The sequence below is a fragment of the Hemiscyllium ocellatum genome, chromosome 27 (assembly GCF_020745735.1).
Source record: "Hemiscyllium ocellatum isolate sHemOce1 chromosome 27, sHemOce1.pat.X.cur, whole genome shotgun sequence".
In the NCBI taxonomy this organism is placed as follows: domain Eukaryota; kingdom Metazoa; phylum Chordata; class Chondrichthyes; order Orectolobiformes; family Hemiscylliidae; genus Hemiscyllium; species Hemiscyllium ocellatum.
In genome coordinates, this window is record NC_083427.1 from 6,762,949 (window position 1) to 6,775,926 (window position 12,978).

Genomic DNA, 12,978 nt, shown 5'->3' on the forward strand with positions numbered 1-12,978 from the left:
TGTGTTGTGCCAGTGCATGTGAGGGAGTGAGAGAGCGTGAAAGAGTGTATGTGTGTGTGTGTGTGTACGTGTGTCTGTGCGTGTGTCTGTCTGAGAGAGGGTCTGAAAGAGTGTGTGAGTGTGATTGTGTACAAGAGTATGCTTATGTGTGTATGTTTACCTGTGTGTGTGAGAAAGTGTATAGTGTAGTGCAGTCACCTGTAGTGTGACATGAGCCCAAGGTCTGGCTGAGGCCATCCCCATGGGGACCGAATATTGCTATCAGCCTCTGCTCGACCACTCTGCATATCCCCAAGTCCATCTTGGAGGATGGTCACCCACATATCTAAGGCCGGATGTCCTTGAAAGACTCCAAAAGGAGTACGGATCACCAATCGACTCAAGTTGACCTCCAACACAGACAGCAGTAAAGGACATTTGGCCTTGGATCTTTGGGTGACCATCCTCCAAGGCAGACTTTGGGATAAACAACAACGCATAGTGGCCAAGTAGAGGCTGACAGCCAAGTTTGCTTAGCACTGAGGATGGTCTCAACCGGGACCTTAGGTTCATGTCACACTGCGGGTGACCCCACTACAATGTATACACACACACACACACACACACACAATCACACTCACATACTTATGCAGACCCTCTCTCATATACATGCTCTCACACACAGGTACACTCACACTCACGTGCACACCCTCTCACAGGCATATACTCCATCACAATTGTGCAGACACTCTATCAAACACACACACACACTCAACCTCTCTCCCACACACACACATACACTTACTCTCGCTCCCTCATGCACATACACATACACTCTCTCCCTCCTTCATGCACACACACACATAAGTCCATGGAGTGAGTGTGCATTTGAAGAGTTGTTTTGCAGATACATCTTATCTTGTTCAAAAAACACACAATCTGTCGGCGATCAGTCCATGTGACATTTTATAAATTCCTACTTTGGAAATAGAACCAGTCTGACTCAAGGTTGGAATACAGCCAGACTCTAGCCTCACACCTTTCATGCATTGTCTGAGCTGAGATGTCACCATTTCTTTTATAAAACCTAAGTTATCTTAAGAATGTGACTTGAACGAAGTTCTGGGGTTGACCTATTAATGAATCAAAACCTGCAATCCATTCTCAGTGACTAAGACCTAACAGCAACCTACGTTTGTTCAATACATCGCATACTTTGATCTTTTGCTATAAATTCTGTGTCCTATGATCCTGCCCCACTAGCTACCTGATGAAGGAGCAGCACTCCAAAAGCTTGTACCTCCAAATCAACCTGTTGGACTATAACCTAGTGTTGTATGATTTTTAGCTTTGTCTTCCCGAGTCCAACACCGCTGCCTCCACATCATTTATATTTGTAGCTCGATTTCTCTAATATTTTCATTTCTTAATACTTATTTTCTTCTTAGACATTTATTACTTTCTAATATTTGCTCACACTTCTTTGCAGTATCATAAAGCTTTTTTTCGCTAAACCTTTCACACCCTTAGTTAGTCAAGAATTAAACACCATTGTAGAGGGTCTTTTCTTTCTCTGTAGAATAGTCATTTACTGACAGATAGAAATAGTTCCTTCAATACTTGTTGCTGATAACCCCCTGTATTAGATTGAATCTGTTTTCCAACTTCGTTAAAATAACACTTCCAAAACACAATCGCCTTTATTTAGGTTTAAGGCACTAGCCTCATAACCATCCTTCTCACCCTCAAATGTATTGTGAAACTCTGTCTTGTTTTGGTCATGTGTCTCTCCACAGCATGAATGCATTGAAAAACAATCAGATTTTAAGCTATGTCGACTACAACGTCTTGCATTGGTGTGAAAAGTATCTCTGTAGGCTGAGAGTCTCAGAGTAGATGAATGGTCCTTTGGCTGTTTGATATTGCTGGTGTGTCAGTTGGCTGGACAATTTGTTCCCATACTTGGGAGTGGGCACTTCCAGGGAAAACCATCCAGTGTTGCAGTTTATGATGATGCTGTCACATTAAAGAAGTTACTTTGTCCTGGGTTTTTATTTTTTGAAGAGAGGTTGTAAAGGCAGAGATGCAGGACTGGCTACTGAGGACAGACTTAAGTAAGGAACGTAGGATGCCTTTCGATTCTTTTATTAAAAGTTGGAACAATGGAAGCGGAGTTGTCAGCTTTCACAGAGCAGCTTTCTGTTTCTCATTAGCTGTAGCAGTCAGAAATGGTTTGGGGTCTCCGAAGACCTGGAAACTTCAGTGAATGATTCCCAGCTGCTACTTTCTCTGGAATGTCTCTTGATGTTATTCCTCCTGGATCAGAGAACTGCGTGGACAACAAACTACTGTTTGTTTCTACGTCAATGATTTGGATGTACAAGGCATGATTAGTAAGTTTTGCAGATGACACCAAGGTAGGCAGTATCGTGGACAGTGAGGAAGATCTGGATCTGGATCATTTGGGGAAGTGGGCTGGGAAATGGCAAATTGAGTTGAATACAGATCAGTGCGAGGTGTTGCATTTTGGAAAGTCAAATCAAGGTAGGATTTTCATGGTGAATGGTGGGGCCTTAACGAGTGTAGTGGAACAGAGGAGTTCAGGTTCACAGTTCTCTGAAAGTGAACTCACTGGTAGACAGGGCAGGGAAGGTGGCTTCCGGCCTTAATTAGTCAGGATATTGAGTATAGAAGTTTGGAAAGTTATGTTGCAGTTATACAGGATGTTGGTGAGGCTGCACTTGGAGTATTGTGTTCAGTTTTGGTCACCTCGTTATAGGAAGGATGTTATTAAACTGGGGAGTGCACACAAGAAATTTACAAGGATGTTTCCAGGACTCAATGATCTGAGTTATAGGGAGAGCTTGGACAAACTATGACTTTTTCCTTTAGAGCATATAGGAGACTAGGTGGGGGTTGGGAGTGGGGGTGGGGGTGGGGGGTTCTTGAAGTGTATAAGATCATGAGAGGTATGGATAGGGAGAATGCACTCAATCTTTTTCCCAGGGTGAGGGAGTTGAGGACTAGAGGGCATCAGTCACAGAAATCATTGAATCCCTCCCGTGTGGAAACAGGCCCAACAAGTCCACACCGACCCTCCGAAGATTATCCCACCCAGACCCATTCCCCTACATTATGACTCCAGATTTCCCCTGACTAATAACATAAATAGAATAGTATGGTGTAGTACAGGCCCATCAGCCCTCAATGCTGTGCTCGCTTTCTATCCTACTCAAAAATCAGACTAACATACACACCCTTCACTGTACTATCTTCCATGTGCCTATCCAAGTGTCGCTTAAATGTCCCGAATGTATCTGACTCTACTACCACAGCTGGCAGTGCATTCCATGCACCCACTACTCCCTGAGTGAAGAAACTGCCTTTGACACATCTCCCCTAAACCTTCCTCCAATCACTTTAAAAAATGCCCCCTTTGTGATAGACAAGTCTCTAGCTATCCACTCTGTCTGTTCCTCTCGATATCTTGTACAGTTCTGTCATGTAACTTCTCACCCTTCTTCACTCCAATGAGGAAAGGCCTCGCTCCCTCGACCTTTCTTCACAAGACATGCCCTCCAACCCAGGCAGCATCCCAGTAAATCTCCTCCGCACCCTCTCGAAAGCTTCCACGTCTTTCCTGTGGTGAGGCAACCAGAACTGAACACAATATTCCAAGTGTGGTCTAACCAGGGCTCTATAGGGCTGCAACAAAAATCTTGCGGCTCTTTGACTCAATCCTCCCGTTAATCAAAGCCAACACAACATACGCCTTCTCAACAACCCTATCAACTTGGGTGGCAACGTTGAGAAATCTATGGATACTGCCTCCACACTGCCAAGAATCCTGCCATTAATCCTGTAATCTGCATTCAAATTCCACCTTCCAAAGTGATTGACTTCATACTTTTCCAGGATGAACTCCATCTGCCACTTCCCAGCCCAGCTCTGCGTCCTGTCAATGTCCCGCTGCAAAATACAACAGCCCTCCACACGATCCACAACTCCACCAACTTTTGTGTCATCGGCAAACTTACTAACCTAACCTTCCCTATCCCAGTCATTTATAAAGATCACAAAGAGCAAAACCCACATGGACGCGAGGCTGGAATTGAACCCACGTCCCTGGTGCTGTGAGGCAGCAGTGCTAACCACTGAGCCACGGTGCCACTCAGTTTACACAGGGAGTAGTACACATGTGGAATGAGCTACCAGCAGAAGTAATTGAGGCAAGTACATTAACAACATTTAAAAGGCATTTGGATAAATACATGGACTAGGACAAATACAAGGAAAGGATTAGAAGGATATGGGCTGAGAACAGGGAAATGGGGTTCGTGTTTTCGGCCATGTCTTCATGCTGTGGGACTCTACAACTCTCAGTAAGAATCTGTGTCTGAATTTGTCTTCTTGCCAAGGGATGTAGTTAAAGAATGTTACAACATTGAAACAGTTAACTAGTAATAGGTATTGTAGCTATTATTCGGTTTAGTTTTCTATTGGTTAAGTTATTCTAAATTCCTCTTCATTCTGTTTGAATTTTAAGGATAGTGTTTAAATAAATTGTGTTTTCATCAAAGCGTAGAGTCCCTGAAGTATGGAAACAGGCCCTTCGGCCCAACAAGTCCACACCGACCCAGATCTATTCCCCCTGACAAAAGCACCTACCCTATACATCCCTAAACTTTACATGCAATTTAGCGCAGGAGAAAGTGAGGACTGCAGATGCTGGAGATCAGAGCTGGAAATGTGTTGCTGGAAAAGCGCAGCAGGTCAGGCAGCATCAAAGGTGCGGGAGAATCGACATTTCGGGCATGAGCCCTTCTTCAGGAATGAGGAAAGTGTGCCAAACAGGCTAAGATAAAAGGTAGTGAGGAGGGACTTGGGGGAGGGGCGTTGGAAATGCGATGGGTGGAAGGAGGTTAAGGTGAGGGTGATAGGCCGGAGTGGGGGTGGACGCAGAGAGGTCAGGAAGAAGATTGCAGGTTAGGAAGGTGGTGCTGAGTTCGAGGGTTGGGACTGAGACAAGGTGGGGGGGGAGGGGAAATGAGGAAACTGGAGAAATCTGAGTTCATCCCTTGTGGTTGGAGGGTTCCTAGGCGGAAGATGAGGCGACTCTTCCTCCAGGCGTCGTGTTGCTATGGTCTGGCGATGGAACTGAGAGAGAGAGAGAGACAGAGACAGAGAGCAAGTTGACGAGTCCAAATAACACTTCATCAGAACTCAAGTGAAACGTGGGATGGGCAGAATTAAGCTATAGTTTTGGGGGAGGGGGCGCGTGCTGAGTGCTGCTGGAGAAAACAAGTTCAGATTCTCACGTTCCGATCACTTAACCTGAAATATCAACATCGTTTCTCCACCAGCCCCCTAAGCCCACTACCCCCACACATCACCAACCACCCCCAAACTATACCGTAAATGTTGGCCCCTCCACACTTCACCTCTGATGAAGCACTGTCCAGACTGGAAACATCAGCCTGCTCTCTCTCTCCATGGATGCTGTCTGACCCCACTGTGATCTCCAGCATTTGTTGTTTCGAGTGAGTTCGGGAAAGGTGAATAAATTGACAACTTTCCGTGGATATACTCGCATTGTTTGCCTCAAACTTTTGTTTCAGGAAACCACATTTCACAGCCTTGACAGTCCTTGGAATACCAGCATCACACAGAGAGATGTTAAGACAGACACCTTGTTGAGCTTTTGCTCAATGCACCTGCAAGTATACTGTGATATTGGGCCATCAGTGGATGTTCAGATATGATGTGTCTAGATTAGAGTGGTGCTGGAAAAGCACAGCAGGTCAGGCAGCATCCGAGGAGCAGGAAAATCAACGTTTCGAGCAAAAGCCCTTCATCAGGAATAAAGGCAGAGAGCCTCTGGGGTGGAGAGATAAATGGGAAGGGGTAGGGCTGGGGAGAAGGTAGCCAAGATGGAGATGGGGGTGAGGGTGATATGTCAGAGAAGAGAGTGCAGCGGATAGGTGGGAAGGGAGATTGACAGGTAGGACAGGTCTTGAGGGCAGTGCTGAGCTGGAAAGGTGGAACTAGGGTGAGGTGGGGGGAGGGGAAATGAGGAAACTGGTGAAGTCCACATTGATGCCCTGGGATTGGAGGGTTCCGAGGCGGAAGATGAGGCATTCTTCCTCCAGGCGTCTGGTGGTGAGGGAGCGGCGGTGGAGGAGGCCCAGGACCTGCATGTCCTCGGCAGAGTGGGAGGGGGAGTTGAAATGTTGGGCCACGAGGCGGTGTGGTTGATTGGTGCGGGTGTCTCGGAGATGTTCCCTAAAGCGCTCCGCGAGAAGGATATGATGTGTTACAAACGAAAGAAATCACTTGTAAATTAACGGCGAACCCACTCTGAAAAGCGGGTCGCAAATGCGCACAGCTCCTTGTGAAACAGCCAGTGGCTAATGAGACAGCACTGTGAGACCAGCACGATCGTGACTCATAGTCCAGAGAGAAACTGACTTTAAATGATCAGGAGAGAACTCAGCCCACTGGAAATTGTCAGAAGATCGGGAAGATGAATAGTAGATACAAAGAAAATTGCATGAGATAGTTAAGAACCGCCCATGAGTTGGACAGGGAGTAATTAAAGGGCTGGAGCATCTGGTCCACTCATGTTTGAGATATTGCTTGAAGCTGATAACTCATGTTTTGGAGGAGCCAATGCTCGACTGGGGTGGACAAACTTAAAAATCACACAACTCCAGGTTAGAGTCCAACAGGTTCATTCGGAAGCACTAGCTTTCGGAGCGTCGCTCCTTCATCAGGTGATTGTGGAGTGCACGGAATTTATAGCAGAGTTTACAGTGTGATGCGACTGAAATGCTATGTTGTATAAATTATCTATAACAATCCTGGTCGTTTTCAATATGCAATTTGGAGTCACAAGTAGACAGGATAGTGAAGGTGTTTGGTGTGCTTTTCTTTATCTGTCAGAGTATTGAGTACAGGAGTTGGGAGGTCATGTTGTGCTGTACAGGACATTGGTTAGGCCACTGTTGGAATATTGTGTGCAATTCTGGTCTCCTTCCTATTGGAAGGATGATGTGAAACTTGAAAGGATTCAGAAAAGATTTACAAGGCTGTTGGAGGATTTGAGCTACAGGGAGAGGCTGAACAGGCTGGGGCTGTTTTCCCTGGAGCGTCGGAGGCTGAGGGGTGACCTTAGAGAGGTTTACAAAATTATGAGGGGCATCGATAGGGTAAATAGACAAGGTCTTTTCCCTGGGATGTGACCATTCGCCACAGCAGATTTGCCGCCAATGATTAGCCACTGCCCTTTGACCACCGAGGACACTTAGCCACTGCCCATTGGCCACTGAAGACGATTCGCCACCGCAATAAGTCGGATGTTTTGAACATCGGTGGTATATACAATCGTCGTTATATTGATTAAGGTAGTGTTTGCGTTGTTTCAGTAACAACTTATTTTCATTACAGGAGAGTTTTTTTCAAGCTTGTATTTTTGGAACAGGAATTTTTTAGTATGGAAACAGAAATTATTAGTAAACATGGAAATAAAATGTTTCACCACGATGGTTTTTTTTATAAACTATTCAAGAGTGATTCAAACATGAAGTTTTTGTGATGTGAACAAAGGGGCCAACGGGCAGCACGGTGGCACGGTGGTAAGCACTGCTGCCTCACAGCGCCAGAGACCCGGATTCAATTCCCGACTCAGGCGACTGACTGTGTGGAGTTTGCACGTTCTCCCCATGTCTGCGTGGGTTTCCTCCGGGTGCTCCAGTTTCCTCCCACAGTCCAAAGATGTGCGGGTCAGGTGAATTGGCCATGCTAAATTGCCCGTAGTGTTAGGTAAGGGGTAAATGTAGGGGTATGGGTGGGTTGCGCTTCGGCGGGTCAGTGTGGACTTGTTGGGCCGAAGGGCCTGTTTCCACACTGTAAGTAATCTAATGGCACAATCATATTGGGTAGGGAATCTTGGATACACCATCGGAATCGACGTGGTTTGTGGATGGTACGTTCAACATAGCCCCTATTTTATTCTCTCAGGTATATTGTACTTTAGCAAAAAGAGGAATAGTGCATAACTATCAAATGAACTTAAATTTCATTGTTTAATATTAATGTGAGATTTTACTGCCATTATAAAGATTTTTTATATTTCCTTTTTCTGGTTAAAGTTTGTAACTCATTTTTATATATAAACCAATAAAATGATATTTATTTTACCTTTTTTTTAATCAATATGTAGTATGTAGTTGTATAAATAAAGGGGACTGAGAAGTATGAAAGAACAGGCGGGAGGGAAAACAATCAGTACATATGTATCTTTCTGGTGGCGAATAATCTCCAGAGGTCAAACATCCCCAGCTCTTCACTGTGCCTCGGTACACGGGACAATAAATTCAATTCAATTCTGCACTTGCCCAACAGCGGGAATATTCTTCCTGCATCTAGCCTGTCCAGTCCAATCAGGGTTTTATATGTTTCTATGAAATCCCCCCCCCCCAATTCTTCTAAGTTCCAGTGAGCATGAGCCCAGTCGATCAGAGTTTCTTCATGGGTCAGACCTGCCATCCTGGGAATCAGTCTGGACTCCCTCAGTAGCAAGAATGTTCTTCCTCAAACTAGGAGACCAAAACTGTGCACAATAATCAAGACCCAAGATCCTGTATAACTACAGCAAGACATCTCTACTCTTATACTCCAGTCCTCTCACTGTGAAGGCCTGCATGCCATTAGTGTTCCTCACTGCCTGTTGCACCTGCATGCCGACCCTCTGAAGAGAGTCCCACCCAAACCCATTCCCCGTTGCCATTGTGCCAGATCTACACATCTATGTGACGCTGCGTGGCCAGTTCACCCTAACCTGCACGTCTTTGGACTGTGGGAGGAAACCAGAGCACCCGGAGGAAATCCACGCAGACGCGGGGAGAATGTGCAAACTCCACCCAGACAGTCACCCGAGGCTGGGGTCGAACCCGGATCCCCGGCGCCGTGAGGCAGCGGTGCTAACCACTCAGCCACCGCGCTGCTCGTTTCATCATGAATCGGCAAGAATGCGATTGGTGAATTGTGAACGTTGTTTGTATGGTGTGACCTTTCTGCTGAACCGGTATACTAGATATTCCATAGCCCTATCTCTACGCTTCCCCCCTGTCGCGCGATTTCCAACAGTGCAAGGTTGCACAGGAAGCTAACCGTCACGTTATAGCAGAATGACCTGTCGTTATCAGCCCATCCAGACCTTCTGAGCCTGTTCTGCATTTCAGGAATACTCAGACTAAAGGTCAAATAATTTCTCCCGTTAAGATTTATTTGATCTCTATCGAGCCTATTAAGTGTTAACACAGGAATATTAACAGTGGCCAAGACCCCTACTATCAAAATGAACATGATTCAGGCCAGGATGTGACTAACGGCAGAAGAAACAGTAAACTCTGACTCCTGAAATCACTTATGAACTCTCTGGTGTCTCAGCAGGTTGGACGATCGAGCGAACCGCTTCCCACATCGCGGGCAAGTGAAGGGCATCTCCCCGGTGTGAAGCTGCTGGTGAGTCAACAGATGGGATGACTGAGTGAACCTCTTCCCACACACGAGGCAGGTGAACGGTCTCTCTCCAGTGTGAACCCGCTGGTGCGTCATCAGGTACTTTTTGCTTTTAAAGCTCTTGCCACAGTCAGGACATTTGAAAGGTCTCTGGTCAGTGTGAACGTGCTGGTGCTCAGTGAGCTGCGACGGCTGAGTGAAACCCTTTCCGCACGTGGAGCAAGTGAACGGTTTCTCTCCAGTGTGAATGCGTTGGTGTAATAGAAGCTGAGGCGAATCAGTAAATCCCTTCCCACACACGTAGCAGGTAAACGGCCTCTCCCCAGTGTGAGCTCGCTGGTGTCTCAGACGGTGGGACGAACGGGTGAATCTCTTTCCACACACAGAACAGGTAAATGGCCTCTCCCCGGTGTGAACTCGCTGGTGTGTCAACAGATCCTGTTTGCTTTTGAAGCTCTTCTCACAGACAGAACACTTAAAAGGTCTCTTGTCAGTGTGAACTCTTTGGTGTGTCTGCAGTTGGGCTAAGCGCCTGAACCGCCGCTCACACAGGGAGCAAGTGAATGGCCGCTCCCCGGTGTGAATGCGTTGATGGACTTGTAAGTCATTTTTACTTTTAAAACACTTTCCACAGTCAGGACACGGAAAAGGTCTCTGGTCAGTGTGAACCAGTTGATGTGTCAGAAGGTAGGACGACTGAGTGAATCCTTTCCCACAAATGGAGCAGATGTAAGGTCTCACCCCCGTGTGGGTGCGTTTGTGTCTTAGCAGCTCCCATTTACTTTTGAAGCTCTTCTCACAGTCCGAACATTTAAAAGGTCTCTGATCAGAATGAACCTGGTCAGTTGAGAGGGTTGGCGGAGTTTCAAATCGTTCCTGACAATCAAGGTTGGTGAACAGCCTCTTGCGGGTGTGTACCCTCTGGTGTAAATAGAGGCTGGATGAGTAAGCGAATCTCTTCCCACACTGAGTGCAGGTGAACGGCCTCTCTCCAGTGTGACTGCGTCGATGAATGTCCAGCTGTGATGGATAATTGAATCCCTTCCCACAGTCCCCACATTTACATGGCTTCTCCATCACTCAGCTGCTCTTACACCTCTCCAGAGTTTGTCAACACACCCCACGTGCATACAGTCCTTAAAACGAGGCGGTTATTTTCAGGCCGTAAAACTCGGCGGCAGCACTTTGCGCAGTCAATTCGCTAAAATACTCTCGCTACGGTGTTGGTGTCTCAGACGTCCGACCTGCGTTTCGGGTTGAAAGACTAACCGAACCATCCTTGTGAAGTTTTCCTCAGGGTAGCTGGTGCTCGCTCCACTCTGTGTTTCCCCTAGTCACATCGATGCTTTCAAGATATTGCCCCAGGAACAGGTCAAACATTTCCTTTTTCCTTCCGCATTCAGGTCCTGATGGATCAAGCGACTCAGGCAAACCTTGTAACATTACTTTGGAGCTGTTGCAATAACTAGTCCAGGATAGAAATTCAGCTCAGGCAATGGCCTGGGAAAATCTTTCTACTCTTGTTCCCTCAAATCTGTAAACCCAGGTCCCACATACAGTATTCTCTCTCCTCCCTGGGCTCAAACCCAAATCCATCCCCCACTATTTCTCAGCCTCCCCTGGCTTCCTCCACACCCTTGTCTGCAGCTGACTGCCACTTCCTGTTGTGTGGGCGCACACTGATGACGTTGATAGACATCCACCCTTCCACCGGGTCGTTCCCGGAAAGGCAAAGACGCCGGGTTGATTGACGGCGTCCCTGCACCAATGGGATGTGAGAACCGCGACCGCGACCGGCCCTCCGACCAATCGGGGTGAATGAGGGGGGCGGGCACTGAAAGACTCAATGCGCTGGGCCTCCAAACCAATCGGAGTGAAGGAGGCGGGGGGGGGGGGGGGGGGGGTAACTGGAGGGCCGAGCGCGCGCCCCCGCTTCTCGAGGAGGCAAGACTGGAAGGGCCGAGCGAGTGCGGCTGGCAGTCCAACCAATGAATGAGTTAGGGGCGGGACTGGAGGTCCGAGCGCGGCTGGTCCTCCAACCAATCGGCGTGAATGAGGGGGCGTGGCTAAGACTGCATGAATTGGAACCACGTGGAGAATGGGTGTCGCAGGGGGGAAGGAGGAGGAGGGGAAAGAGAGTGTTTTGTTTCTCACATAAACCCCAGATGGATTTTGAGTGGGGCGGGCAGAGTTTTTTTTTTGAAAAATCTCAACACCAGATTATAGTCCAACAGATTAATTTCGAAAACTTGCACTTCAAAATAAACCTGTTTGGAGTATAACCTGGAGTTGTGTCATTTTGATATTGTCTTCACCCTCTCTCTCCCTATTTTCAAACCCCTCTTTTTGTTTTGACCAGACCCAGACTTTGCTTGTCAGTGTGTGTATATATACCCAGAATTGATATATACATGCTGGTGGGGAAACTATATATAATATATATAAATAAAATAAAGTCTGTTCATAATGTTTTTTTTCTCTGTCTCACTACATATAAAAATAATAAAACATATATTTTAAAAACGACAAGTGATTTGGAGAGGGTGTGGGAGGAAAAATAAAGAAGTGGTTAGCACTGCTGCCTCACAGCGCCAGAGACCCGGGTTCAGTTCCCGACTCAGGCGACTGACTGTGTGGAGTTTGCACGTTCTCCCCGTGTCTGCGTGGGTTTCCTCTGGGTGCTCCGGTTTCCTCCCACAGTCCAAAGATGTGCGGGTCAGGTGAATTGCCCATGCTAAATTGCCCGTAGTGTTAGGTGAAGGGGTAAATGTAGGGGAATGGGTGGGTTGCACTTCGGTGGGTCGGTATGGACTTGTTGGGCCGAAGGGCCTGTTTCCACACTAAGTAATCTAATCTAATCTAATCTCACAGCAACAGGGTTCAATTCCAAAGATGTGCAAGCTAGCCACACAAGCCATGGGAAATGCAGGGTTACAGGGATAGGGTAGGGAGGTGGGGTCTGGGTGTGCTGCTTTTGAATGGGCGTCCTGGTGGATCAGTGGTTAGCACCGCTGCCTCCCAGTTCTGGGGACCTGCATTTGATTCCATCCTCGGGCGACTATCGGTGTTCAGTTTGCACATTCGCCCCGTGTCTGTGAGAGTTTGCTCCGGTCTCCACCCACAATCCAAAGGTGTGCAGGGTAGGTGGATTGGCCATACTACATTGGCCATAGTATTCAGGGATGTAACGGTTAGACCACCTTTGGCTACTGTACCTAAAATAATAGGGTAGGGGAATCTGGGTGGGTTGCTGTGTGGAGGGTCGGTGTGGACATGTTGGTTACTAATGGCTTGTTCGCACATAGAATCTCTACAATGTTTGGATCCTATAAAAAAAGGAAAATAAAATAAATCACTGTGTGGTGAGTGGAGTGGGGTTTGATGAGGAGCACATTCCTCCTGTCACACCCAGAACGACTGTTCTCACTTGTGGGAGTTTGCACGTTCTCCCTGTGCTCCGGTTTCCTCCCACAGTCC

The 12,978-nt window shown here is 47.1% G+C and overlaps 1 protein-coding gene across 1 annotated transcript; it reads right to left on the reverse strand.

Moving 5' to 3' along the window:
* Positions 1 to 8,168: 8,168 nt before the first annotated feature.
* Positions 8,169 to 11,159, reverse strand: LOC132828654 (zinc finger protein 229-like). Its single transcript, XM_060845707.1, has one exon. The coding sequence runs from the start codon at positions 10,576 to 10,578 to the stop codon at positions 9,403 to 9,405; it is 1,176 nt and encodes a 391-aa protein (XP_060701690.1). The 5' UTR covers positions 10,579 to 11,159; the 3' UTR covers positions 8,169 to 9,402.
* Positions 11,160 to 12,978: the final 1,819 nt, after the last annotated feature.

What these genes read in the sequence shown, in the direction of transcription:
- LOC132828654 (XM_060845707.1), bottom strand. Translation starts at nt 10,578, where the DNA reads ATGGAGAAGCCATGTAAATGTGGGGACTGTGGGAAGGGATTCAATTAT.